This window comes from Mustela nivalis, assembly GCF_964662115.1.
Source record: "Mustela nivalis genome assembly, chromosome: 8".
Classification (NCBI taxonomy): domain Eukaryota; kingdom Metazoa; phylum Chordata; class Mammalia; order Carnivora; family Mustelidae; genus Mustela; species Mustela nivalis.
The window spans coordinates 138,015,483-138,043,052 of record NC_139027.1 but is presented as its reverse complement, the minus strand read 5'-3'; the positions used below and the strand labels follow the sequence as shown (position 1 = coordinate 138,043,052).

The following is a 27,570-nucleotide window of genomic DNA, read 5'->3' as shown; positions in this document are numbered from 1 at the left end:
CCACAGAATAAGATGAAGGCTAAAATGAGGTAAATTCAAGTTGGCAGAAATAATGGCTGTTAATATAAAGAAAAATGCAACAATTCGGAAATGGTTTTACTGGGCTATATAGGAAATGGGTGAGGAAAAGAAAATGGGCAATTCAGTTTTGTTCTGGAAACGTCCCCCACAAAAATCCACTGATGGGAATTGAATTCTGATTAAAATGATTCTCTGTTCGTAACAGAGACACCTCAGGGCCGAGCTTCCATTCCCGGAGACAGAGGACATGGGGACACAGTCCTCCCGCCCAGGCCTCTGGCCTTTCTCCCGGGCTCCGTCTCCCGCGTGCTGATGGCAACCGGCCAGGCCCGTCCACCGTGCGACTGTCCCCAGAAAGCCGGGCTGACGTGGGGTGTTCCCAGCTCTGAATCAGTCCCACGGGACGTTTCCATGCCTGACGTCCGTCCCCCACACCGGACGGACCAGTAGGACACCCCGATTTTACAATTGCCTTCATCTTCTGCGAGAAAAGGGAACTGATCGCCATCAATGGAGAGGCTGTCATTTTCTTAAACATGGGAGAGAAAATACAGACAGATGAGAGAAAAGGCAGACTTGCTTTATTTTTATATCAAACCCTCAGGTGCCCAACTAAAAGGCTTTCAACTTGAAAGTGATAAAAATAAAGGAAACTCCTTCGAGACGCAACCAGGAAGGCAACAGCTCCGCTGCGGACACTCCGCCAACGGACGCGCCGGCGGGGTGCACGGAAAGCTCATGTTCTAAAGTCCAATTCCATCTGGTCTGTTTCACTACCGGCAGCAAAATCACTAGAATTTTAGGCAAAATGGGCCACCCCCACCCCCCAAGGAATCTGGAGTCTTTATTTCAGCCATAAAAGGTACAGCGAAGACCTCTTGCCAGGCCGCGGGGAGGGCACGAGCCTGCAGGAAGGGGCGGGCAGGGCCCAGCACGTCACCACGGGAACCCACGCGCGGCACAAGCAGGGGAGACCACGCCAGCTCTGGGGGTTGGGAGGACGACTTTATAGCTCGGCGCAAACGGAGAGCCCGCAGAGGACGGCACGGGCATGCCCCGGCCACCTGCCCTGGTGGAAACCAAACGGGCCCGTGTGGCACAGGGTGCAGCCTGTGCTTCAGAAGCAGTAGGACGTGTGGGTGACCCAGTGGGCGGACTCCTCCTTGGAGCGCTTGGCGGAGCTGTGAGTCGTGAAAAGGGACTTGTAAGCTTCCGACTCTTCGCTGTCGGCAATGGACCGCTTTGGGGGTCCACCCAGAAGCTTCCCGACTTTTCCAGAAGAGCTCCCGTTTGCTGCTGAAGAATGAAAAGCCAAATACGTTAAGGTTGGGCCTACACCTCACTCCACGTATCGCGTTCTTAAAAAGGGAGAAAAAACGTCTGTTAATCTCAGGAATCCCCCTCTTCCTTTCTTGCGGGAAATGGAAGAAAGTACATCATCTCAACTGCCGACTCCTAGAAACAGATGAGGCTCCTGCACCAAAGTCTTATCACTGAAAACCACACCAGTGACTGTTCGCTGTCCTCTGCACTCTGGTGCCAGCCCTGGGAAAGCTGCAGATCAGATCGCCCTCAGGAGAAGTGCCACCAGCCTGCCTCACAGTGGCAGGTGCGCAAGTTCCAGGACGCCCGGTCACCTACCCCCAGGCCAGTGGCCACGCGGTGCAGGGTGAGGCTGGAACCCGTTAGCCGTGGCGGGTGCCACTCACAACACAGGATTACACCACCTCTTGCCTAACAATAAATCTCTGTTTCCTTCTTGTAAAGTCTATCTTTCCTTTAAGATAAAGGTGGAGAGGAGAAACGCACTGACTTCTGGGCTATGCGTCAAATGGCCCTCTGACACTTGGCGAGAAGCAGGTCAAGGGAAGGCTGGTGGAGTGCCAACGTGTGGTGCACGTGAAGCCCCAGCTTTATCAGGGACGTTCCCGCCCATGCCCCGAGCCTCGGGCCACTAACCAGTTTCATGGTACGTCTGAGTCCGGCTCCCTGGCAGCCCGGGTAGCCTGGCACCAGAGGCGGACTCAACAGAAAAACAAGTAGCATCGGTGGCCAGACTCCTTCAACCAGGTTTTGGGGTAGAGCGGCTGTCTCAGGCTCCCAGAGAGCTCAGGGACTACCAGAAACATGACTTAGGATCAGCTCGAGCTTTCAGATTCGCGCCGGAGGAACTGGGACCTCAGCTCCTGGGTCGGCAGCCCTCCCACCAGCCCCTGCTGTCTCAGCAGGACCCACCTGCACTCCGGGGAGCTGAGCCGGCTTTCTTCTCTCTAGAATCAAGGCTGGCTTCTTCAGGCTTCCCTGTCTTAATTTTTGATGGCCCTGGAAATTCTGTTTAAAAAATTAAAAAAGTAAGGCAGACAAAAACAAAGCAAAAGCATGAAATTTTTTTTTTAAAGATTTTTTATTTGACAGACATCACAAGTAGGCAGAGAGGCAGGCAGAAAGAGGAGGAAGCAGTCTTCCCACTGAGCAGAGAGCCCGATGCGGGGCTCCATCCCAGGACCCTGGGATCATGACCTGAGCCGAAGGCAGAGGCTTTAGTCCACTGAGCCGCCCAGGCGCCCCCAAAGCATGATTTTTGAAAGAAATAGCTCCACAGACTTATTTTTGCAGAAATACGGCCCTCTTTTAGTGTCTTACCTTCACTGACACCTGGCTTTGAGACAGACTCTGCCGCCTTGGGTTTCTTTGCTTTCTGTGAAGAGAAAGAGCAAACCCGAGATGTGCTTGAACTCTACTTTGGCGGAAGCGCGGCTGCCACCGCCGCCCCGGAGCCCACCGACAGGCCGATGCGGTCCGTGTGAGGGAGGTGCTCGTTCTGGAGCTGACTCTGACCGCACGAGTCCTGAACCGCGACCCTTGGCATATGTTTCCAGTTTCGTGCTTCTGCTCCCTCAGGAATACAGCTGAAGAGATCTTGGTGGTTCTCTACTTATATTCCCAAAGCCACATTCTCAAAAATCTTAAATGAAGGCGCCAGATTTCAGTGGTGCCTGCATCAGCGGTGACTACCGCACACGGAAGAGCGAGTCCACGAGCCGCGAGGTTACGGACGGGCGCCGCAGGCCGGCCCGTCTAAGACGCACCGAGCCTCACCCACGCCAGCCTCTCGCGTTCAGAGCGGTCGAGCTGCTCTGAAACTTGTTTATCTCACCACAGAGACTTGAGGCCAGGGACACTTGGCCGACTCAGTCTAAGAGCGTGCCGCTGTTGATCATGGGGTTATGGGTTTGAGCCCCACGCTGGGTGCAGAGATTCCTGAGAACAAAGACCTGACACTATGCTAAAGGACACTTGAGCCCATCCTCCTAAACTCTGGATTACTCCCGTTAAGACTTCTAGGCACTAGAATTCTGTCACTCAGAATAATGAAATTGGTCAGCAAAAATTTAAGAAACGAAACTAACCATTCTAAAATCACACAGCTGTGTCAGAATGGATTCAGAGCAGGGACAGAAGGATGTTTATTCAATTTACTTTAACATGCACTTTCCTAAGTATCCAAAAGGTGGCGCTAACGACACACGGCCTAATTATGACCAAAGGCTGCGGTCACTAGAAGCTGGGGGAGCACACCTTGAACTTGTAATACAGACAGGCAGAATGACTTGTAATGCTTCTACACAGTGTAGAAACTTCCCGTTTGCTTCACACATGCAAGGCCGACATTCAAATCCGTGAGGCTGATACTCAGACCTCAAGGTAACACAACGGGGTTTTGGAGCCTTTCATTCACAGCTGAGGCTTATAAAAGCAAGAGCAGTAAGAAGTCAGAAGAAATGCCATGTCCTGTCCTCGGCTGAGAGTGTATTTGGGAAATATTTTGGTATCCTGGTAGCAGTATCTAAGAGGCATTCCCAGAAGCTGCGGAGAGGGGTGTGCTGGCCCCCCTGGGCTTTCAACACCGCAGCGGGAACTCTGGGACTGGAGCCCGCTCCCCGCAGCGGCTCCGTTAATGACGACACAAATGCCAGGAGCCTTGGAAACACTTTTCTTCTTCCCCTTTCGCGCTTTTTAAACACTGAGCTTGATCAATGACAGCAAGGAAGAACCAGCAGGTCCTTTGTGGTAACTGTCAAAACTCTCTCAAGCTTTTTTCGTTTTTGCTCATACGGTAACAAAATCACACCAAACCAACAGAATGAGTGCACTTACATTCCGGGGGGTGTAGGGTCCTGTTCTTTCCTCTGTGATGATCAGAAAAACACAACTCCGAGAAATCTTTGATGATTACATCACTGACACATGGATGCCCACAGAGGCAGGCAATTTTCCCCACTACTTTATCGTCCTCAGGACACGGAAACACATTTCCTAGTGCTTCAAAACATTCCTCTGACTTAGTTCTGATCACAAAATTTCTCCCACATTTGCCCTGAAGCTAACTTCTTTTGTATTTTTAATTTTATAATTTAAAATTGTGATTATTTAAAAAAATTATTCTCTTTTAACAATCTCTACACCCATCGTGGGGCTAGAATTCACAGCCTGGAGATCTAGCGTTCCGAGCTCTCTGGACTGAGCCAGACAGGTGCCCTAATTTGTTTTCTTTGAAGAATGAAAAACTTGGCTGTTCACAAAAATCACAGGGATCATTTGTAAATATTTAAGAAATAAAAAATTTGCTGCTCGCAACGGATGGCACGTAGAAGGAATTCTTAGCTAATAAACTGTTTCAAGCCTGGTCCTTGGGCCATGTCAGGAGGCAATGAATCCACTGCTTACAGAACAGGATCCTAGGCCCAGGACCACAGAACAAAGCCTTTCCACCATGTCTGTGTCCACACAGAGCATCAGTCATGGCTGTGGGTCCTCAGCACTGGTCTCCCTTCAAAGAGCAGAGGCAGCCCTCACAACTAGAGGCCGGGCAGGGCTCAGGAAGGCCGGAGGCGGCCCCCAGGCGTGGGAAGGCTGCTCAGCCCCACACTACCTGAGGCGCCTCAGCAGTGGGTGGGGGTCGCAGGCTCCCAGGCCCCCCAGATCTCTAGGGGATTCGCAGGACATTCAGACCTGGACGGATAGGCTCTCCGGATGTGCTGTCCACTCCTGCTGTCCGAGTCTTACACACCCACACTCTTAAAGCCGGCACAGTACAGTGGGGGTGGCGGCCGCACCCCCTCCCCGACGGGCTGCAACCGGGCCTGATCTTGGTGACCCTCCTGAGCACCCTGCCCCACGCAGGTGCTGTCACCAGCCCCACGTCACTGAGTGAAAGGGCAGAACCGTCGTGCCCCCCCCAGTGAGCCCAGGCCGGTCACGGCCATACAAGCGCCTCCATCACCTCGCGTCCAAAAGCCAGCCCCGCGGCGCAGACCCGGGGTCTGCCGCGGCCCCACAGCAGAGGCAGCAGGCGGCAGCTGAAGACTCCAGGGCCGGCCACGGACCCCAGGCTCCTTACCTTCTCCAGCTTCGCCCTCAGCCGCCTCTGCTCCATCCTCCCCTTCAGCGTTTCCACGTCCTCCTTGGTGCCGTTGAGCACGACGACGTCGTCCTCCTGGAAGGCGGCCCCGCACTGGAGCGGGCAGGACACAGGACAGACTCCATGAGCACGCGGAGGGCCGCTCAGCTACACCCCCCAGATGCTCCCCGAGCCCAACCACAGCTCTGCGAACCCTCGAGAACTTCCTGCCCGGGTCTCGGCTGAGCCGGCTTGAGTGTGAGGCCTGCTCTGGCCAGTTCTGTGTACGCAGGCAGCATGGCAGGCCCGAGAGGCGCTCTGTGAGGCCAGCCCCACACTGGTGGCTGCGAACCCAAAGGGGGCCCACCATTTCCTTACGGCATCGGGCTTCTTTCCACCCAGGTGTGCCCCGCGGCCCCGACCTCCAGGCGGCGGGAGAAGGGCCCCGTTCACAGCCGCTGGCAGCTGCTGGGCACGCAGGGCACGTCTGCGCCAGGGACCCGCCTATCTGTCAGCACTTGCTGCCGGTCCGCCTCGGGAGCATCACTCCCCGAGAGGCCATGCTGTGCCCGCCGCACCCCACTGGCCCCGGGCAGAGCCTCCGTCCCAGACAGCAGACGTTCGCCAGCCTGACCTGGCACCAGGGTCTCCGGGAGCGAGAGGACCCTTGGCCGGTGTCCGGTTCAGGAGCTCCGGGGTGGGGCCCCCTCGCCCGCATTTCTCCCGCGTTCTCAGGTGATGCAGACGCTGCCTGTGGGGGGACCTGGGCTCCATCCCAGCAGGACAGCGGAAGGACCTGTGTGGAGGCAGGGGCTGCCCTTCAGCTCTCTCCTGGGCCGCTGCCCACTCTCGTTCCCATGGGGGTGGGCGCAGGGTGGGGGTCCTGCATTTTCAAAGGCCCGCCTGGGGAGCCCACCCCGCTGAGGGAAGGATTGGGGCCAGCATCTGTTCTGTTCTGGGCTCTTCCTCCTCCTGTGGGTCCCAAGGCCCGGACACACCCGTGCATTCTCTGGGCCTCAGTTACCGCATCTGTGAAATGGGAAGTAAACGGAAGTCCCAGCCGGGCTGGGAGAGGTGAGAATTCAGGGCGACCGCTAAGGGAGCGCAGCTCGGGGCTGGGTACCCGACAGTCAACCCGAGGGGCTACAGCTGCGGGTTGTGCTTTCCTGGAGGAGCGCGGCCCGTCCTGATGCACACCGTCTCCAGGACACATCTCTGTGTTTCTAACTAGCTTCCCTGGGAGAAATCTCACACACACATGGCTGCATGTGTCTTGAGGACAAAGTGGGTCTCTGTGCCCTTTCACGGAGGGAGAGCGCACGATTTCTGCTGACACTGCCCAGGTCTGTCCCTTACCATCGGCCACGCAGCCCGACCAGCCTGCTGGGATAAGTGTGAGCCGTGAACACGATGACGTGCTGACCCCAGGGAGGCCTCGAAAGCCTATCCTGCCCAGAAGAGGAACAGCCACAGACCTCCTGTACCCAGAATCTCTTTTCTACAACACATTCTCAGCACAAGACACAGAAGTGCTCTTCTTAAAAGCTGCCAAGTTCTTCCCAGCACCTCCCCACACACAGGAGAGCCACTGGACACGGGCTGGCCCCCCAGGGGCTGCCTTAGCTTGGTTATTTACTGTGGTTCTCACCCCCAAAACCCACTGCACAGACCTAAGACACCTCCTTTCCCAGGAGGGACCTGGTAAGATGTCCCAGCTGAAGAGAACCCCCACCCCCACCCTCTGGCCCACACAGCCCGAGATGAGGGCCACAGGGAGGTCCTAGGAACAAGAGAAGGGGCTGTTAGCACCTCACTGGGACTGCCTTGGAAGAAAAGGAGCTTGTTTGTCGCCATCACTGCAGGGAGGCCTCCAGGCTCTGCAGGAGGTGGCCCCCAGGGAAGCCCCACGCTGGGAGAGATTTGGGTAGAGCCTTCCCTTGGGGATCGCGTTCTTGAGAAGGGAGTGAAAAGGGATCCACAGGAACAGAATCACGCGGCGGATCCGGCCCAGCGGGGCTGGGGCAGTGGCGTCAAGAAGCCTCCCGAGCACACGAGCAAGAGGCAGAAAGGAGCCCCCTTTGTCCCATCAGCCCGCCCCCCTTTCTTCCCCACCGGGGTTTCCGGGGCTGATTTCCCCCAGTTCTCCGCACCCCTTCCTGGAGTGTCGGCAGTCAGCAGCCTCCCTCCCTCGCTGTCTAGATCGGACTGGGGACCCCACTCTACCTACAGTGGTGGTGTGTTGTGCCCAGAGATCGAGTTTTAAAGTTGAATTAGCCACTAACCGTAAAAAGGAACACCTTTCGTACTAAAAATTGAGATATCTTGCTTTCTCCCCCAAATTCAAAAGATCCATTAATACTAAACCCACGCTCTCGAGGCCTTAATTGCTGGGGCCTGAACAGGGCTGCCCTTCAGAGCCCAGGCACATGAGTTCCTACTGGCAGCAGGCCCCGTCCTGCTGGGGGTGCCTGACCCTGGCAGGCTTCTGCCTCCAGGAGCTTGCATGAGTGGCCCATTCCTTGGGAGCAAGTGAAGCCAGAGCAGGAAGCAGCTTTCCATCCACAGTGCCTGCTGCCAGCCTAGGGCTCTCCTCTCGGGACCGAAGGGAGAGGGAGGGCTACTTCTGCAAGTGAGGGGAAGGCTGCAGCCGAGACACGGCTGACCCGAAGGGACGGACACTCTCTGCTTATAAAGTAACTCACATCATAAGCAAAAAACACCCATATTTTCCTGCAAATGCATTTTTCTAGGTGTACTGTCACCGCACAGCTGAGATCAGGTATTTATTTTAAATTAGCCTCCTTTTATCACTTATAACTTAGACGCCCCCAAGATGGGGAAAATAAATCACAACACATTCTTAAAAAGGGCAGGCAGATAGTTATTTTAGAGTTTGACAATGTAGAAAGTGCTTATTAAGCTAAAAGAAAAAGAAATTATATATCCATGATCTCTAGATATTAACTTTTTTTTTTTTAAGCATTAGGGAGAAACAAGCCAGCCGAGAGAACGGGTAGAATTATGGTAATCTGCTCCTCTGCTCTTCTGCCTGCAGGTCTGTAACCTGCACAAATGCAAAAGTGGTTTCTCCATCACCGTCCTTACAAATAATCTTTGCAATGAACACCCAAACGCATACATCTCAGACCCCAAAACCCCACTTGTGGGACTCGTTTATTCTCCATCACTGAAGTCTGTTTCCTACATAATACTTTGTGACACGCAGTCAATGGACGTGTGTCCGTACGCGGGTACTGACTTTTAAAGTAGTGCTTCCCTCTGTCACACCGGAGGCCCCGAGAGCGGCGGATTGGTCGTTATCTGCCTCAGCTGGGGCCGAGTCCTGCACACACTGGGCACCAGGAAATAATCGCTCTATGCATAAATGAAAAGACGACCCAAAGAAATACCTCAAACCAGGATGAAAGGGAATAAAATTTTAAAGCCAAATAGTTCTCATGAAAAGTCATATGAACTTTACACTCCCTACACATGTAAGACTTCCCATCACACCACATAATTTAAAGGAACAAAAACACTTACACTGCTCTGAAAGGTAAAAGAAGATAGTTCCTTTTTGGCTTTGATTAAGAAACAAAAATCCCCACCGCATTCCTACTGCCCCTCGTGCATTCCGTGTATATGCTGTAGGTCCACTTTACTTATTAGGATGATTTTTATTTTTATTTTTTAAAGATTTTATTTATTTATTTGACAGACAGAAATCACAAGTAGGCAGAGAAGCAGGCAGAGAGAGAGGAGGAAGCAGGCTCCCCGCTGAGCAGGGAGCCTGATGCGGGGCTCGATCCCAGGACCCTGGGACCATGACCTGAGCCGAAGGCAGAGGCTTTAACCCACTGAGCCACCCAGGTGCCCCCTATTAGGATGTTTTTTAAAGACTTTATGTGAGAGAGACAGAGAGCGAGCATGGGAGGAGGGGGAGAAGCAGCTTCTGCGGAGCCGGGAGCCCCACTCGGGGCTTGATCCCAGGACACTGAGATCATGACCTGCGTGCGCCAAAGGCAGATGCTGAACCCACTGAGCCGCCCAGGCGCCCCTATGTATTAGGATCTTCATCCAAAAAATTTTTACTTGAACCAATCTGTGTAAGAAGCTGATACATTAGGCCTGTTGACCTTTGGTCCACTTATCACAATAATTCCTCCCGTGTGTCTGGTCTTAGGCTGTATTTCCCTTCGAGCTACAGAAGCGTAAAGCTGTATGCAAGCCACTGTGTTCTCAGTTGTTTCTTCCGCTGCTTTTTGCTTAGAGACTCTCTCCCCTCCCCTCCGCAGGTTCAGGATGTGAGGTCCCAGGTGAAGTCCAGCACCGGTCCTATCCCCTCGGAACGGGCCACTGCGAAGCGCCCAGTTCCCGAGCACCCACAGGCTGACCTTTCCGACAAGCACTCAAGGTACGGGGGACACAGCAGTGCAAGACTGCACCAGTGGTCGGCAGCCTTTCCTTTTCCGATTTTTTGTCCGAAAACCTCACCTCCCAGCCTCTGAAGATCTCCCTACAAACACATACAAGGTCTCATCACCACTGAAAGGCGGCACGAATCTGTTTCCGTATAAAAAGTACACCTGCCACACACAGCCACGCTGCGGCCCCATGAGCTTAGAGAGACTCGACCTCATCGGCCCAATTACGCAGTTTTCCTATGGCAACAGCGACACCTGTTCTGCAGAAGAGCGACAGGCACCGCGAATCACCTGCGACCAGGTGAAGCAAATCAGGACCCCCCTGACTAAATGTCAAGCTCAGTGCCTGGACACCTTCAAGAGGAGGTGTGTGACCCCCGCCTCTTGGCTCCGCTCTTTTCAGATCTGTGTGCGGGAGCCTGAGAGACAGCAAGTGAGGGACGCTCTGAAGCCAGAGAAGGGAAAGGGAAGAGCACAGGCATCCGGCCGCGCAGAACAGCAGAGGGGAAGAGCCGCACCGGCGGCGCAGAGGCTCCCTCAGCCCGTGCCCGGGCCCCGCCTGCCCCCGGCGGAGCCCCCAGGCAGCGGGCCGGGCACAGCTGCCCTGCGTCCCTGAACTCAGGCCCTCTGGAGAGCCACACTGAAACGCTTGGATTATGCTGAATGCTACTGAGGAAGCGACAACAAAAAAAAAGATTTTTAAAGGACTTTGATTATTTTCCCCTTTAATGAAAAAGGCTCAGATAACCACATCTGGCCTCTGACTTTTAAAAGCGTTCATAGAATTTGCCCCTCGACTGCCAGGATCCTGTCCAGGCTTCAGAACGCCAGACCACTCTGCCACCCTCCGCCTGGGCCAGGCCGCCGTCGCTCGTCGTGTTCGGAAGGCGGTGACCTGGTCCGGGAGAAACCCTCAGAGAAGCAGATGCTATTTTTCAAACCTCAGGTCAGAGCCAACAAGAATAAAATCCTCCAGGGATGAAAGGGTAACAAAACCGGCCAAACAACTCCGTTCATGCGATCTGAGCGGAAGCCACGGGAAGAGAAGCACCGATGGGAGAAAAAAGCCAGACCAGGCACGGACGCGGCAGCATTCCACCCCTCGGAATCTGAGGAGCAGCTTCTGGAAAGTGCTTCACTAAGTACGCCCGGCTCATGAACGGCAGAGGCTGAGCAGGTACAATTATGAAAATAAAAGTTTTTCTTTGCCTCCTTTAGTTCTAAAACAGAATATTGGAAGATGAGTAATATTTTTCAATGCAGATGTAGCAGGCATCTTTTTCTCTCAAAACCAGCCCTCAGGTCTTTGTTTCAGCCAAAGAAAATAAAAGTAGAATGTTTTCAAGTTTGAGATTAGATTTTTTTTTTAAAGATTTTTATTTATTGGGGCGCCTGGGTGGCTCAGTGGGTTAAAGCCTCTGCCTTCAGCTCAGGTCATGATTCCAGAGTCCTGGGATCGAGCCCCACATCGGGCTCTCTGCTAGGCAGAGAGCCTGCTTCCTCCTCTCTCTCTGCCTGCCTCTCTGCCTACTTGTGATCTCTGTCTGTCAAATAAATAAATAAACAAAATCTTTAAAAAAAAAAAAGAGATTTTTATTTATTTGACAGAGAGAAAGCACAAGCACGAGGGGCAGCAGGCAGAGGGAGAGGGAGAAGCAGGATCCCCTCAGAGCAGAGCCTGATGCAGGGATCGATCCCAGGACCCTGGGATCATAACCTGAGCCGAAGGCAGATGCTTAGCTGACTGAGCCACACAGGCATCCAGGTGATTAGATTTTCAAATTTAAAATGCCGCCAGCTGCTCCTTCCTCACATAGCAGATAACAACTAAGCCGGCATCAAGGCCATGTCCTCAGTCCTCACTTTGTGCCAATCATACACATGCTATTTTTGTTGTGGGTTTTTTTTTTGTAGGATATCCTAAAACGAAGTTTTCCTCTTCATATTGGAGCTGAGAATTGTATACCTACTGTGACTAAGACATCTGTTTTGCTGGACAGTTGGGACAGCATTTGAACTCAAAACTAGTGTCACGTTTTGAACAGAAAGAGTTCAAGAAAACCAAATGTTTTTAACTTATGGGTATCGTTCTGAGCCCAGAGACCACAAAAATAACAGGCATCAAATTTTCATTGCTGCGGCTGAAGTGACTTTTTTTAGAACAAACCTACAGTAAATGACACCGTCGACATTCAGTCTTGGGGGTCAACACTAAGCACCCCACTCCTGCTCAAGCGGAGAGTCCATCCCTGGCGAGGCTCAGCAGGAAACTCACACCCACCTGCTCCCGGACTCCTGTCCTGGCATTCCTATGGGGCAGGTACTACCTTATCCCCCATCTTCGGTCCGGCAAATGGAGACTACGATGTTTAATCTGGGCAAGCTAATGTTAAAGGTCCGAAACAATAATATTCTAGAATATGTGGCAAAATATTTTAAGTTCCTCTTTAAAGATGCCCATTTATTATCTGTTTACTTACAGATATTACCAAAAACTAAGTACAAGAGAGTCATCAAAAAGAGTTAGCTTATACAGGATATTGTCAACTCCCCTGAAAAGTCGTTACAATTCATCCCATCCTCACAAACGAAAAATGACTGCCTTAAAGAAAGTGTTCTACTGGGAACACCCCGTACCGAACCCATGCTGCCCACTTGTGTTTCTGGCTGTTAAGGCTTGTCGTGGGGGGCGGGGCGGGGGGTGGGTGAAGGGGGGCGGCCCTGTGGCTGGATAAAGAAAAGAAGAAAACCATACTCGGTCTAGTAATTAGGGGAGTAATGCGTTTTGAAGTAACTCCCTGATAATATTATATGCTCGGGCAAAAACATAAAAAGCAAAACAAGCCCATTTTGAGAACTATTAACTAAAAATCATTTCTGCTATGATATAGATTCTAACGCTATAAAAAAGGAAAAAATTAAACCCCATCCTTAATCACAACTTTGGTAGTTATTTCTACCGAAAGAGATTCTTGACTATCTCTTGTATGTCATGTCTTCGGTCAACTGAATGTATGATCTTCAAAACATGACTCATTGTTTAGAAGCTATCTGTGCACTGAACACATTCCCTGACTCTGTCTCCCAAAAGCTGCAGGGATGCAGGCACTAATAGATTATTAGAGAATGTAAGACTCTGGAGAGGTAATTTCAGTAACTGACAATAAAATAAAAAGAGACTTCGAATGCTCTCACTTACACACAAAATAATACATAGTTCCAGGAACCATGTGTGACTCCAATAACACATGAGGAAAGAAGATACTGGAATAGTAAAAAATGGGTCTAGTCGGAACAAACAACCTTCATATCTGCTCCATAAAACACAAGGATAACTACCAGTCTTTTTTTTTTTTTTAAGATTTTATATTTATTTGACAGACAGAGATTACAAGTAGGCAGAGAGGCAGGCAGAGAGAGAGGAGGAAGCAGGCTCTGCACTGAGCGGAGAGCCCCATGTGGGACTCAATCCCAGGACCCTGGGATCATGACCTGAGCCGAAGGCAGAGGCTTTGACCCAGGCGCCCCGCTGCCAATCTTACTAAAGCCTTTATTATTATTACTATTTTTTAAGATTTTATGTGTTTGAAAGTGATAGAGAGCAAGCGCGTGCATGCATGTGGGGGGGGCATTACAGAGAGAGAAGCAGACTCCCCACTGAGCAGGGAAGTCCCACAGGGGGCTCAATCCCAGGACCCCAGGATCATGACCTGGGCGAAAGGCAGATGCTCAACTGACTGAGCCACCCAGCTGCCCCTTTCTAAGGCCTTTAAGATAAATATTTTAAATACAGTTTTTGCAGACGGGAAAAAAGGGTCCAAAAATCAGTCTCCCTGCCCTTCTACGTGATCTGCCGATCCCTCTCACTTGAAAAACACCAAAACCGAAGGTGGGGCACGCCACCCATTTAAAGAGGACGGGCTGGCAGCCTGGCCCGGGGATGACACGCCCGCAGGGGGCTGGGGTGTCACTGGCCTGTGAAAGCCAGGCAAGAGCCCCACTCCTGGGGCGGGCGGGCCTGCCAGGAAGAGCCTGCAGTGAAGCAAGGACAACGAAGCCCCACCCCGCGGCCCCGGCCCCGGCCCCGGGCACCGCAGGGCACAGTGGCTTCTGCAGCGCAGAGGCCACCCGGGCGGGAAGCTGCAGCTGCACAGGCCTGAGCTCTGCGTGGCCAGACCCGGGGTGGGGGGAGAGAGGCAGCAGGTGGACGCAGCCCCGCTCACACGCCCGGGGCTGCAGAAGGGACCGAAAACACTTAGCTCCGGGATGGCCCGGAAGGACAACGGATTGCACATGGGACTTGTCCTCATTTAATTATTACGAACTACTGAAAAGAGCCAATTCCCTGGGGCCGAGCCACAGTTTCCATGGGGTGTGACCTGTCAGCGAAGCGGGGCTCATAACAGTTCTACCACGAAACCAGAACCTTTTACTTTGACCCCAAGCCTAGAAACCACCCCGAAGAGCACAAGCCCCCAAACCACCTCCCCCCACTGCAGCTGTCACACAGTGCCACAATCTACAGTATGTGGGTGCCCTGGAGCCAACATCTATAAAAGTAGCTAGATTTATTATAATTTCAGGAAGGTATTTCCTTCCTGCTGAATTTCTAGGTTTTGTTTATTTTACAGACCAGACAGGAAGTGTGTTCATTCTAGCGAGTTTTTGTGTTTATAAAAAGTATTACAGAATTTATAAAAATGTCTTTAAAATTATGCCATTAGATTTCATGTTTGGGGCTATCCACAAGCGTTTACTGACCTGGCAAAAAACACTGTAACTTGGTTTATTTGGGCAGTGACCGCTTTTTATTTTTGAAGCGGGATGAATGAAAAGAAACTATGAAAGGAAAATAAATACATTTTTAAAATTCACAACCTGTAATCAGCATTTACAACCTTTATTGGCTCATAGTATAAGAACACAAAAAGAGCTCAAAGGCTGCCTAGTCCATGCTTCGTCTGTATGGCATCTGTAATAATGATGCAGAAGGGCAAAGGGACTAATGTCAGAGTGAGTTAGAACACTACTCAAAAGCAAATGGGCTTTTTAAACGGGCAACGATACAACTTCTTATGGAAACCAGGAGTCAGGATTTATAAACAAGAAAAAAGTAATTACTATCACGTAGATGTTTTACCTGATCAGTTTTCTTCCTAAATTTCAAAGGTGATGACATCTCCATGCATTAATAATGAATCAAAATGCTTCTCTGGTCCCCTTTGCTCCTGCTACTAAACCTATTCATGCATTTCTGTAAGGTTCCAGAAAGGCAACTCCTTATCAATTAATTTTTATCAGATAAAGATGCCATGTTTTTAATCACGAATTCTTCTCTAAAAATAATCATAAACTCACGTCAACAAGTCGAATTCTGTGATCACAAAACTTCTCTCCATATGTTGCTTCCTTTACTGGAAGGAGTTATAACATGATACAGAGTAACAGCATAAAATGAACTGTGAATAGTGCAGAACATGACAGTGTCTATCTACATCTATTCCAAAACAAAGTCTTAAGTAGATCTGAAACATCATGACTATGCGCTCGCTGAAGCCGTCATCAGGATTTTCTGCTGTAACATAAGGAGACCTCTAGCGGCTACTGTGTGCAGTGGGCAGCCCGAGGCCATCCGGGATGGCTGTGCCCAATTCTGACATAACGTTATGGGAAAATAAACCGCAGACCCACAGTATATCGCATACTTTGGTAAACATGATTTGTGGATCGCTTTTCAGTTTTCCCGAAGGCTGATACATATTTCAATCATTTGAATACGTAAGTGTTAATTCTGAGTCAGTAGCGGTCACCCAACCACCTACCATCATGTTTTGGTGCTAAGGGCTGTACCTTTCAATAAAGCTACTGAAATAAACAAAAACAAAGGGCCAAAGACTTGTGCATGAATGCTTATAGTGTCCAGTAACATCCGAAAACTGGAAACATTTTCAATGTCCACAGCAGATGAACAGATAAACTGTGGCATGCCCATGTGATGGAATCGGGACAGTGATAAACGCAGTGATGTGGACAAAATCTCAGAATGAGTATCCGAAGTGAAACAAGCCAGGCAAAAAGCACACAGTGTAGGACTCCATTTATATGAAGTTACAGAACATGCCAGCAAATCCAGTGACAGACAGAGCATCTGAAACTGCCCAGAGACACGGCGGAAGGAGGATGGAGTCTACGGGGCCCGAGGGAACTTTCAGGCTGAGGGGATGCCTGCCAGGGGATCGTGGGGAGGGTTCTGCGGGTGCGGACGTATAGAAGAACTAGTGCCTTATACAACTTAAATGTGTGCGCTTCAGTCATGCTGCAGGTTAGGGGAGAGCTGCACACCCTAAATTCTCCCTCTTGTTCTCGTAGGAAGCTTAAAGGAAATCCCTTTAAAGCATGGTGCTGACAAGGCCGGAGACATGAGCCAGCTGCGAGCCACAAAGCCCGGGCTCCTCGTGTGCGCGGCCGTATGCGTCTGCGTTTTTCTTTATTTACGGAACCCGACCCCTGAGGAAGCAGAGGAGGAACCCACCTATCCGGCAGTAGTGGAATGTGGCTTTTATCCGGATGAACTGTGTTCAGCTTTACTTGAAGGGAAAGGGGCCGCCCTCCAAATCGCAAGATTTTGTAAAAACCCTCATGGTTCTCAAATTCTTGCGCATTTACGCACATCAGGAAATTGCTCTAGGATTTCCCAGGAGTTGCGTTTCATAACCAGACCCTTGTCTGCAGAAGAGGGCAATTTCTCTCTGGCATATATTATAACAATTCACAACGAGCTGGCGATGTTTGCACAGCTTCTCAGAGCGATTTATGTGCCTCAAAACGTTTACTGTATTCATGTTGATGAAAAGGCTCCGAAGAAGTACAAGACTGCGGTGCAAACCCTAGTGAACTGTTTTGAAAATATTTTTATTTCATCAAAGAGAGTAAGAGTGGCCCACACTGGCTTTTCAAGACTCCAGGCAGATATTAACTGTATGAAAGACCTGGTCCGTTCCAAATTCCAATGGAACTATGTCATTAACCTTCGCGGGCAGGATTTTCCAATCAAGACCAACAAAGAAATCATACACTACATCAGAAGCAAATGGAATGACAAAAACATCACTCCTGGAGTAGTCCAACCACCGAACGTGAAATCCCAGACAAGTGAAAGTCATCCTGAATCCACCCCTGAAGGAAATATCTACGTATCTCCAAATAAAAGATTCAAGCACGAACCGCCCCATAATTTAACAATTTATTTTGGAAGTGCTGACTACGTGCTGACCAGGAAGTTTGTAGAGTTTGTCCTGACTGACGCCCGTGCGAAGGACATGCTTCGTTGGTCCAAAGACATCCAGAGCCCGGAACGACATTACTGGGTGACTCTAAACCGACTGAGAGGTAAGAACAATCCGGCACGTGGCGTCTGTTCAAATCAGAGGCAATGACAGAAGTTTACTCTTGAGTGAAAACTCTATTTCACTGTTTTCTATGGCTTGGTAAATAGCTCTGCATTTTGCAAGACCTTCCACTTGAGTATGGGAAGCGCTTTGGTTTTAGGGGTCCCAAGTTTGCTGAGAGCGTGCCATGTTCCCACACCAGCCCAGCTGTTCCTGTTCCCTTTCTAGAAAGAAGTCCGACCAGCACCTGAGCAAGAATCTTCAGAAGCTTCTTCATTTAGTCGTTAAATACTCCTGCGTACCTACTAAGTGCCAGACGTAATGCTAGGGGCTCTGTAAGAATAGAAAATACTGGGGGGCCTGGGGGGCTCAGCTGGTTAAGCAACTGACTTTGCCTCAGATTATGATCCTGGGGTCCCAGGATTAAGTCCAACATCAGGCTCCCTGCCCAGTGGGGAGTCTGTTTCTTCCTCTGACCTCTCCCCTCTCATGCTGTCTCATTTTCTCAAATAAATAAATAAAGTCTTAAAAAAAAAGAAAATATTAAAAGTAGTAATTTTGGGGGTGGCAGACAGGATACCTCAGATAGGTTCCCTGAGAGGCAGAGGGAGGGCTGATGGTCTTCCTTAGGTGACTGACTTTCTCTCTGCATAAAGCTGACCGGCTCCTGTAGGGGATGTGGCTTCAGGCTCCAACAGCTAAGCTCATCGGTCCCGATGACAGTGCAAGTGCCCAATCCAACAGAAACCATTTTAGGATCTTATTATAATCTTATTAGGATCTTATCATAATCTCTCAAAGCCAGTGAAAATCCTACTTCTGAATCCCCTCAGAGGGCTGTCACCGGGAAGACACCCTCCCAAGAAACCCAAGATCACCAGGCCCAGGGCACGCGGTGCGCGGTCAGCGACTTCGGGGCTGCAGGAAGGGGTGAGAGCGGAGCACAAGCGCCGGAACACCAGGCCAGCGTGGGGCCCCCACTGCCCCCAGAGCCTTAGCCCCTCGTCGGACGACAGCAGAGAGCCGAGCCCTTGTGGCGAGGCTGGACTTGCCCTGCACCCTGCCTCTCCCCTGGACTCCTGCCCAGGGAGCAAGGGGAAGGGCCAAGGTGCTGCCCACGCGCACCGGGCCATGCCTGTTCTGCTTGCCCCCCAGATGCCCCGGGAGCCACCCCAGACGCCGGCTGGGAAGGAGGTGTTCGCGCTGTGAAGTGGAGACACGAGGAGGGACGTGTTCACGACGGATGTAAAGGTAAAAATCGAACCAAACCAAAAGCCGGCCTTCCCATTTGATGGACACTGTCCAGCTGCCACCGGGGTCCCGTCGGGAGCCGCAGACGATCGTGCGCCCAACGGGGATGGGACGGGCGAGCTTCCCACGCCACGGGGTCAATTTTTTTAAAACTTCTTATTTAATTATAATACCTAGACAGAAAAGCGCACAAATCCTAGGTATTTGGGTTGACACATTTTCACAGAGTGAAGCCAAAACTGGGTTGCAACTTTAAACGTTTAAGATAAAAATGCACAAAAGCTAGTGGGTTTCTTCCGCCTGCTCCTAGAATTCAAACTCAACACTCACTTCAAAATGCTGTGTGTCTCCCGGGCTCTCCACCAGAACAGACGATCAGTAACAAACACAGGGGGAAGGTCCCGACCGGGTTCTTAAGTGGTTCTTGCTGAAGGAAGGTCTTTTTGTCCTGAGGAGACTCTCCTGGGGAGCTGTGAATTCTTATCTGGTGTCCCCGAGGTTTTAGTTACCAGGACAATACAGAACAGCACGGCTCGGGTGGGGAGGGCGGTGTCCCTCGGTGGCGAACAGGCTGGAAAAGCACAGGCTGCCGGCAGGGTCTCCGGCACCTGGAGCCCAGGGTCGGACGGCTGCCCGTGAGGAGCACATGACCTTGGGGACAAGCCAGAGGCCAGCGGTCACAGTGCCACGTACACAGGTCCCACAGGGAGAGACGCAAACCCTCTGGGAGCCCGCACGGAAAGGCACACGAGGGGTCTGACCTTTATAGGGCCGCGGACGCGTGGGACGGAGAAGGCCGCAAGAGCGGAGCACATATGCGTGCGGGCGGCCGGGGCACAGCAGCCCTGTCCCAGGGGACCCGGCCTCCCTTTCGAGTCTGCAGGGGGCTGCCCAGCCACAGCGGGGGCTACCGCCGGGTGCAGCCACCTCCTCTCAGTGGGCATTTGGCTGTGGTCCTCGGGCATGAGTTACAATAGACCAGAGAGAACCCGGATCACCCAATTTTCAAGCTGTTTAAAATACTGACCTAAAAGAAACAGGTTGCAGACAAATGGAAAATCTAACACCTAACGCCAGAGTAATTCGAAGACAAGCAATTCCTGCTGCTGTGTATGCAGCCATCCTCCTGACAGGAACCAGGTCAGAAGGGCTGGAAGAATTGTCCAGATTTTTAAAAAAATATTTGTTTTCCCTTCCCTTTTTTTTAAGATTTTAATTATTTACTTATTTTTTTAAAATTATTTACTGATTTGACAGAGAGAGAGCACAAGCAGAGAGAGGGGTGGAAGCAGGCTCCCCACTGAGCAGAGAGCATGATGCGGGACTCAATCCCAGGACCCAGAGATCATGACCTGAGCCAAAGGCAGAGGCTTAACCCACTGAGCCACCCAGGCGCCCCATAGATATTTTTAATAAATATTTTCACCAGGATTCAATTAGGAACCTAAGGAGCAACTTCAACCTTTCTTTACAAAACAGGCACTTGCTGCCATTACACAGATGTGGGGGAAACAAGCCTGGTCAATAAATGCTCGAGTGCGGCTCGGGGCTCAAATGCTTCCGGAAAACATGATTCACTCACAGTATAAGAAGTCATGAAGGAGGGGCACCTGGGTGGCTCGGTCGTTAAGCACCTGCCTTCGGCTCAGGCATGATCCCAGGGTCCTGAGATCGGACCCCACATTGGGCTTCCTGCTCAGCAGGGAGCCTGCCTCTCCCTCTCCCCCTGCTTGTGTTTCCTCTCTCACTGTCCTTCTCTGTCAAATAAATAAATAAAATATTTAAAAAAAAAAAAGTCACGAAGGGCTGTTGCTATCAATAATAATGATTTTGAATTCTCTGAGTGACGACCTGAATACGTCAATGTTGGCAAAAAAGCCCAATTATTATGAATTTTTTTTTTAAAATATTTTCTTTATTTGACAGACAGAGATCACAAGTAGGCAGAGAGGCAGGCAGAGAGAGAGAGGGAAGCAGGCTCCCCGCCGAGCACAGAGCCTGATGCGGGGCTCGATCCCAGGACCCTGAGATCATGACCTGAGCCAAAGATAGAGGCTTAACCCACAAGCCACCCAGGTGCCCAATTACTGTGAATCTTAACAAAAATCAGCACTGCTCCAAAGTAAACACTTCAGAAAGTTCTCGCCCTTGCTCACTCTGGCGTACAGACCATCTACAAGGAAAGCAGTAATATGGTCCCTGCCTTTGGCCGAGCATCAGCAGCGAGTGTGGCAGACCCGGCCCCCTTCCGGGGTCTGGCTCTGGGCCCGCAGTCAATCCTCACAACGACTCTCAGTTGTTAACTATCGTAGTCACACTTTACAGAGGAGGAACCCCAGGCTTTGAGAAGTGAGGTCACTCCCCATGTCACAGGAAGCGGCACAGGAAGTGGTGGAGCCGGGTCACAAACCAGGTGCCGCTGCCTAGTGCCCCTCTACTGGACGAGCGGACACCGAGAGGGATGGTCACCCTGTTGCTATCAGCAACAAGGAGTTTATCTGTAATCACCAAAATAACAGGAACCCGACTGAGGACTTTCCATTCACTTGTGCACCCTTCTGGCTCAAACTCATGTGTATGCAAATGACAGAATTATCCAAACACAATCAAGGTGCTACTCATTTTTTTTTTCACTCTATCCTAAGTATTTTAGACTGCTTTTCTTCATAGTCAGACTTTTCTTTCTTTCTTTTTAAAAATATTTTATTTATTTGACACAGAGAGAGAGAGAGAGACAGCGAGAGAGGGAACACAAGCAGGGGGCATGGGAGAGGGAGAAGCAGGCTTCCTGCAATGCAGGAGGAGCCTGATGCGGGGCTCGGTCCCAGGACCCTGGGATCATGACCTGAGCCAAAGGCAGACACTTAAGGACTGAGCCACCCAGCCGCCCATATTCAGACTTTTCAAATGGTGAAGTATCATTCTATGGCGACTCTGCGACACTGTACCAGGAGTGTCTATCAGTAAGAAAGATTTCAATCATGACGACAGGTGCCTTTTCCAGAGCGCTCACTGTGCGCCAGCTGCTTGGCCTCTTCCTGGATAAACGCCTGCTCCCAGGGGAAGGTTCTCTCTGCCTTTCTCCAGCCTCACAAACAGCACTGGGCGGTTCTGTGCCTGCAGTTCTGCCCCTTTCCCCTCGTTCTCGCAGACAGGTTTTCAGACGTAGGATGGCGAGTTGGTGTGGAGAGGAAAGCTGGGCGGAGCTGGGCAGAGAGAAAAGTCTCCAGAATGGGTAGATCATCCCCTCACACACAAACTGGGCGTCTGCTTCTCTGGGAACCGAGGGTGGTAACGGGAGCCACTTCACAGTGCTGGTGGGAGGGGGACAGAGAAGTACTGAGCACGGCATCAGGCCCACGAAACATGCTACTGAGTTCATCGCAAAGGAATGAGCACTGGATTCTATCATTCCAATTTTAATTCTTCCATTTGTATCACAAACTCACTCAGCAAGAACAAGAATGGCCTGTAGCAAGGGCCTGTGGCCACCAAGGCAATTCTTGTGAACTACCCACAACCAAGAAAAACAAAGTTCAAGGGACCTAACACAGAATTTAGAGCGGGCCAGGCAAGTGAGCACTATTAAACCTCCCTCGTGTGTTTGTGACTAATGAGCCTTCCACAGCATTCCCTTAATGTAGCCGTTAAACGTGCCAGAGATCCCAGACAGAAAGAACGGTGACATCCTTGTCCCCACGGACTCAAAATCCTACACAGAAGCCCCATGAGAGCAAGCTGGGAAATCACACTCGGTCTGAGCTCCTACAAAGCAGGGGCCTTCACAGATGACCTTGGAAAAGTGTCCCTTTTTGTGTGTGAATGTGACCTGACGAGGACACAAGGGCAGCTGGGTTTTTGTGCTTCTCTCCGCAGGCCGCTACGTCCACGAGAACTGCGTGTATGGCCTGGGAGACCTGCCGTGGATCACTCGGTCGCCTTCTTTGTTTGCCAGCACATTCGACTCAACAGACCCTCTGGTGGTGACATGCCTGGAGCGGTGGCACCGGCTGCGGGTGCTGCGACAGGCAGAGGCCCCCGTGGAGGCACACTGGCGTTTCCCACAGGACAGTCACTTCAGCAGGAGACCGAGCGGCTGAGCGGGGAGCTGCCGAGTGTTTGCTTTCTTACTGCTACCGCCTGCTCCTGACTCGTAGTAAGAGAACTTCCAGCCAAAGAAGGAAGAATGAGAAATGATGACTTGATACAAGCTAGTCGTCAGATGACTTTAGCAACACACTGTTGACAAGCCGTTCCTATTAATCGTAGGCCACTTTCCCAGCTTTGAGGAAGAAATCACGAGAGGAAAGGTGACTCAAGGTACTGCTGGGGGCCCCAGACCCGCCAGATGGAGGGCTGACTGCTCCCGTAAACAGTGGCTGCGACACTAGATCCTGACTCAAGTCAGACAGGAACATGTTATCTCAGAGACCTGCTGTGGATGAGGGTCTAATGCAGAGTGAACCCACTGGAAATGAGACTTCGCTTGTCTCCAATGGTGCTCTCTGGCTGCAAGCCACGCACCTTCATTCTGCTAATCCTACAAAAACACAGAAGCGTCTACTTCCTTTGGGTAAAATGAAACTAATCGAGTTCAAACACACTTTCTTAAAAGGGCTGCCCTATGTCTCTGGAGTCTCACGGAGCTAATGGCACCATCAACCCCGATGGCTCCGTGCTACGTCTGAGCTCTCCCATACTGATGAACACAGCCATGGCCACAACCACAGGGGGCTTCGGGGCAGCAGTGGGACTTTCCAGGACCACACGGCTAAGCAGGAGGAGCTGGGATTTGGACCTAAGCAGGCGGCCTGGCTCCAGAGTCCAGCCTTACTCTATGTGGAGTCAGACTCTCCCTGTGTTCATTTGTAAAAACAAAAGTAAATCGTATGCAAAGACAATGTCTGAAACATACCAGTACAGAATGTATCTTTAAGGTGATACATGTATCAGATCTTGAGATAATTTCCCTTTTTGGGAGCAGAACCTTCTTGCTTCTAATGCAGACTCTACTGTTCAATTTTCCTACTGGTTTTCTCTAAAACGTGAAAAAGTTCAAGGCTGCCTGTGTTGCAGGTTATGTAGTTCCCTGAGGCTGAATACTTCCAACGATCATAATGATGGCAAGAAAGCTAAAATTGCCTGAAGAAGGTCAGAGCATGAAAAAAAAAATCAGCATTCACAGACCCCTTCTGAAGATACCCCTTTCTCTAACATTCTCTCCCCTTTCCATTCCATCTCCCCACGAAAAGACAGCAGAAGAGCGGTGCCTGGCTGGCTTGGTCAGTGGAACATGCCACTCTTGATCTTGAGGTGGTGAGTTGAATCCCTATATTAGGCTTACAGATTACTTAAAAAAAACCCCAAAACCCAGCATGAATGTAAATTTTTGTTTCACTTCTGACTTTAAAATATCTACACACCCTACTCAATGACTTCAAAGCCTAAATAAATGAAGTCAGTGGAAAGTCACACCTAACTCTCAATCAGGGATTTAGATCACTCTAGCATCAACATCAGGGATTCTCAAATGTTATAGAGCACACAGATCCTTAGGGCGGGGGCATCTTGTTAAAATGCAGGTTTTGATTCCACAGGTCTGGAGAGGGACCCAGGAGTCTGCATTTCTTAAAGAGAAAAACAAAGGACGTCCCAGATAATGCCAATACGGCAGGACCGTAGATCACTCTCTGAGTGAAAAGCACATAGTTCATTTGGCAAACTCTAATTATTACTCTAATGTGTTTCCATTATTACAAGAAGGAAAGAAGACAGTGGGGAATACAGTTAGTTTTTGGCTAGTGACTTGTTTATAGTGAAAACAAATACACACAAACCTAACAACTACATCTCCTAGGACCTTGTTTACGGAAATGAAGTGTGCACACCCGTGTGTTTCAGAACACACAGCCGGAGTGATCTCAAAGCCCCGAATCTCTTCTAGTGAACTGCAAACCCAAATGCTTATGGAACTAGAGTGAAAAGTAGAGAAAACATACACCCTAAACGTCCCTGAGTTCAGGAGTCATCCTTATGACACTCGTTTCTCTAGATTGTAGATGTTACTTAAAAAAACAAAAATACTTGTTTTAGACGTCGATACTGTGGCTTCAGCTCCCTGCACTGACATTTTCCTAATGCGCTGCAGCTCCCGGAGCTGCACATGACTCTTCCTTTTGGCAGCTTCGGCAGAAAAGGCTGGTGCTCGCTCCTTCCTGGGCATCGGCTCTCGCACCTTCCCCAGGCTTCCCTGCAGTTCGGTGGGGCCTTGGAACTGATGGACAACAGAAGTGATGACCCACTTCCCGTCCTGGGCCATAAAAAATCTCCCACGTTGTATGCTCCCTGCCCTGTTCCCATCAGTCAGCTGAGAGCAGAGTACTCTAAACCCCGGGGGAGGTCTGACCCGTAAGGCAGCAGGAGCCCTAGTCCCTGAGTTTCCCGTGAAAGAAAGCTGCCCATCCAGGAACTGTCCCTGCGTTAGCCACTGGAATGTCAGGGCTGTGGGTCGGAGCAATTGGCCAACCTTGACTGATCCGCTTAGTTCTCCTACACTTGAGAGACTTTAAATGAGAAGCAGGAGTTCGATTCTTGATAGCAGCATATACATTTGTAATTTATTATTTTAAAATGTTACTGTTTGGAATCTGGATCTAAAAGGAAAGCTGTCTAAGAATTTACTATAAACTTTCACTTTATGTATTAGAATCTGAAGCCCAGAGAAGAGACAGTCTCAAGCTAGCGCTGGTGTGTGACCCAAAGCTGACCGGTACCAGGCTCTCTGGTTATGCGGACAAACGACCCCCACTGAAGGGGCCACGGACTGTCCCACGCTCTATGGTTTTCTAAATTGCACAATGTTATACGCTGAATGTGTCCCCCACAAAAAGCTAAAGTCCTAGCCCTCAGTATTTTAGAACGGGACCTTCCTTGGAAATCGGGTCGCTATAGATGCAGTTAAGATGCAGTTACTGGGGTGGGCCTAAGCAGATGACTGGTTGTCCTTACAAAAACGGGAAATCTGGACACAGAGGCCGCCTCCATAGAGAGAAAACCACATGAAGCCACGCAGGGAGAAGATGGCCATCTCCCAGCCCTCAGAAGGAACCAACCCTGCCAATACTGTGATTTCAGACTTCACGCCTCAAGAACTGTGAGTAAACTTCTGAGGAGCTCCCCAGTGTCTGGCGCCTTGTTGCGGAAGCCAGTATGAGCAAACCAGTATTCCATCTGGCTCTGCGAAGGCAATTTTTTAATGTGGATCCTGAAGTGAGAAAGTGCTCATTATCTTGCTCTTCTGGCAACAGATTTATTTTCCCGAAAGTTCTCTCCCCACGGGATTCCTGGAGGGTAGCCAGCGCCCTGTCTTGTCTGTCAGAGGTTTCGACAGCCATGGCAGCCGCCCTCATGAGAGAGGAAGAGCCCGCGCTCTTGGTTCTCACCTGCCCCTGCCCCCCTTGTGCAACCCCTGACGCCCTCAGTTCCTCTTTCCACCTGCTTCCTTCCCTTCCCTTGAAGTACCCAAGGTGCTGACGTTTAAAAGTTCACTAGCACTCAGTAAAACTTGTCAAGTACCAAGAAAAGTGTCAGACTTTCCTTGCAATGCTGTATTTCCATGACATAAAATCAACTTCTCTGTGAAGCTCTGCGCAGACAGTCCTGTTTCGCTACAAGTTTGTTAACATGGTCACCGATGCTGTGCGAGGTCAGCCCATACAAAGGGCAGCTTCGGGCCATCCGAGGGATGGTTCCGTTACGGGTAGAAGAAAAGAAGGTCTGGCTGCTTTGGATCAGCCACTCCCCCCTGCCCCCTGGCCTGAGTGCCCACTGGAATCGTTCTGGGAACTCTAATAAAAGCAGAACTCCGCGGGGTTCTTCCCCAACTGTGAAGATCCAGATTTAGTGGCTAAAACGGGGGATGGGAACCGACACTGCTATGGAGATTCTACCGTGCGGCCTGGTTTGGCAGCCACGGATTTAGTGGATTTGGCTTCTCTAATATATTTCAGCATTTCCCACCTCCCCAAGCATACTTCCGGTACTTGCACTGTGTCCAACACAGAAACAACACCTTCCATACTACATGGGAAAACACACACACCTGAACACGGTGTGTACAGAGCTCCCCTCCTGCCCGAGGGAGCCCCAGGCCAGCCGCGTGCCGGCGCCCACGAGGCCTCCCCCTGGGAGCCCCACGCACACCTGCTGCCCAGTTCCTCCCCTTGGTGGGCCGGCACCCTCTGCGTGCCCTGCACAGGACTACATTTATGCTCCCACAGGCATCGACAGCGCCACAATGCACGCGCAGCTGGACCTGCTCCTTGCACTGGCCTCGAACTTCCCACCACCCCGTGCAAATTCCTTCCCAGGCCTCTCTCCTGGCCTGTATGCCCCGCCCTGCCCATGTGTGGACGACCCCTCGCAGACCCCTCGCACTGCACCTCCGGCTCTGCCGGATCCCCAGGCCGCTTTCTCCTTCTGACGCGGCAGCAGCGCCTCTCCCTCCTCTTCTCAACAGCCTCCCCCTCTTCCCAGAGCCCCACCCACGTCCTGCGTCCTGCGCCAGGTCCTGCCCCACCACCTGCGACCCGTCCCATAGCTTCAGGCTTCAGCGGGGGCTGATGTACCATCAGTGTCTTGATGTATTTCTGTAAACATGCCCGTCATTTCTAATTTTACTTAAATTTACTCTGAACACTAGCTTTACTCTCCTGCCATAAAGAGCAAAGCGGCAGCCCTTGCCACTGCAGCAGCCCCTCTCCCTCGGGGACATCAGCCTCTGTTTCCTTCCCAACAGCTGTCACGATCCCTACTGCCGTGCTCAGCAATCTGAGCCCCTCTTTCCAACGGGACTGGGAGTCCCGTGAAGGCAGAGTCTGTAGCAATCTTTTTTTTTTTTTCAAAGATTTTATTTATTTATTTGACAGAGAGAGATCACAAGCAGGCAGAGAGGCAGGCAGAGAGAGAGGAAGGGAAGCAGGCCCCCTGCCGAGCAGAGAGCCCCATGCAGGACTTGATCCCAGGACCCTGAGATCATGACCTGAGCCGAAGGCAATGGCTTAACCCACTGAGCCACCCAGGCGCC

At 51.0% G+C, this 27,570-nt stretch overlaps 2 protein-coding genes across 3 annotated transcripts in view; one reads left to right on the top strand and one right to left on the bottom strand.

Annotated features, from left to right (window-relative positions):
• Positions 1–580: 580 nt before the first annotated feature.
• Positions 581–27,570, bottom strand: part of RTF2 (replication termination factor 2) — a 40,829-nt gene continuing 13,839 nt past the window's right edge. Inside the window, exons 6-9 of one of the 2 annotated variants that reach the window (XM_082742947.1) lie at positions 5,423–5,536; positions 2,665–2,719; positions 2,257–2,352; positions 581–1,317 (exon numbers count right to left, since the gene is read on the bottom strand). In XM_082742947.1, coding sequence (XP_082599073.1) covers positions 1,139–1,317; positions 2,257–2,352; positions 2,665–2,719; positions 5,423–5,536 — 444 coding nt within the window. In that variant the 3' untranslated portion in view covers positions 581–1,138. The remainder of the gene's footprint in view (positions 1,318–2,256; positions 2,353–2,664; positions 2,720–5,422; positions 5,537–27,570) is intronic. The other variant, XM_082742948.1, reaches the window with a different exon arrangement.
• On the top strand, positions 6,292–26,068 carry LOC309870573 (beta-1,3-galactosyl-O-glycosyl-glycoprotein beta-1,6-N-acetylglucosaminyltransferase 7-like). Its single transcript, XM_082742936.1, has 4 exons — positions 6,292–11,023; positions 16,216–17,235; positions 18,390–18,485; positions 22,362–26,068. Exons 2-4 carry the CDS (start codon positions 16,266–16,268, stop codon positions 22,583–22,585), a joined length of 1,290 nt encoding a protein of 429 aa, XP_082599062.1. The 5' UTR covers positions 6,292–11,023; positions 16,216–16,265; the 3' UTR covers positions 22,586–26,068.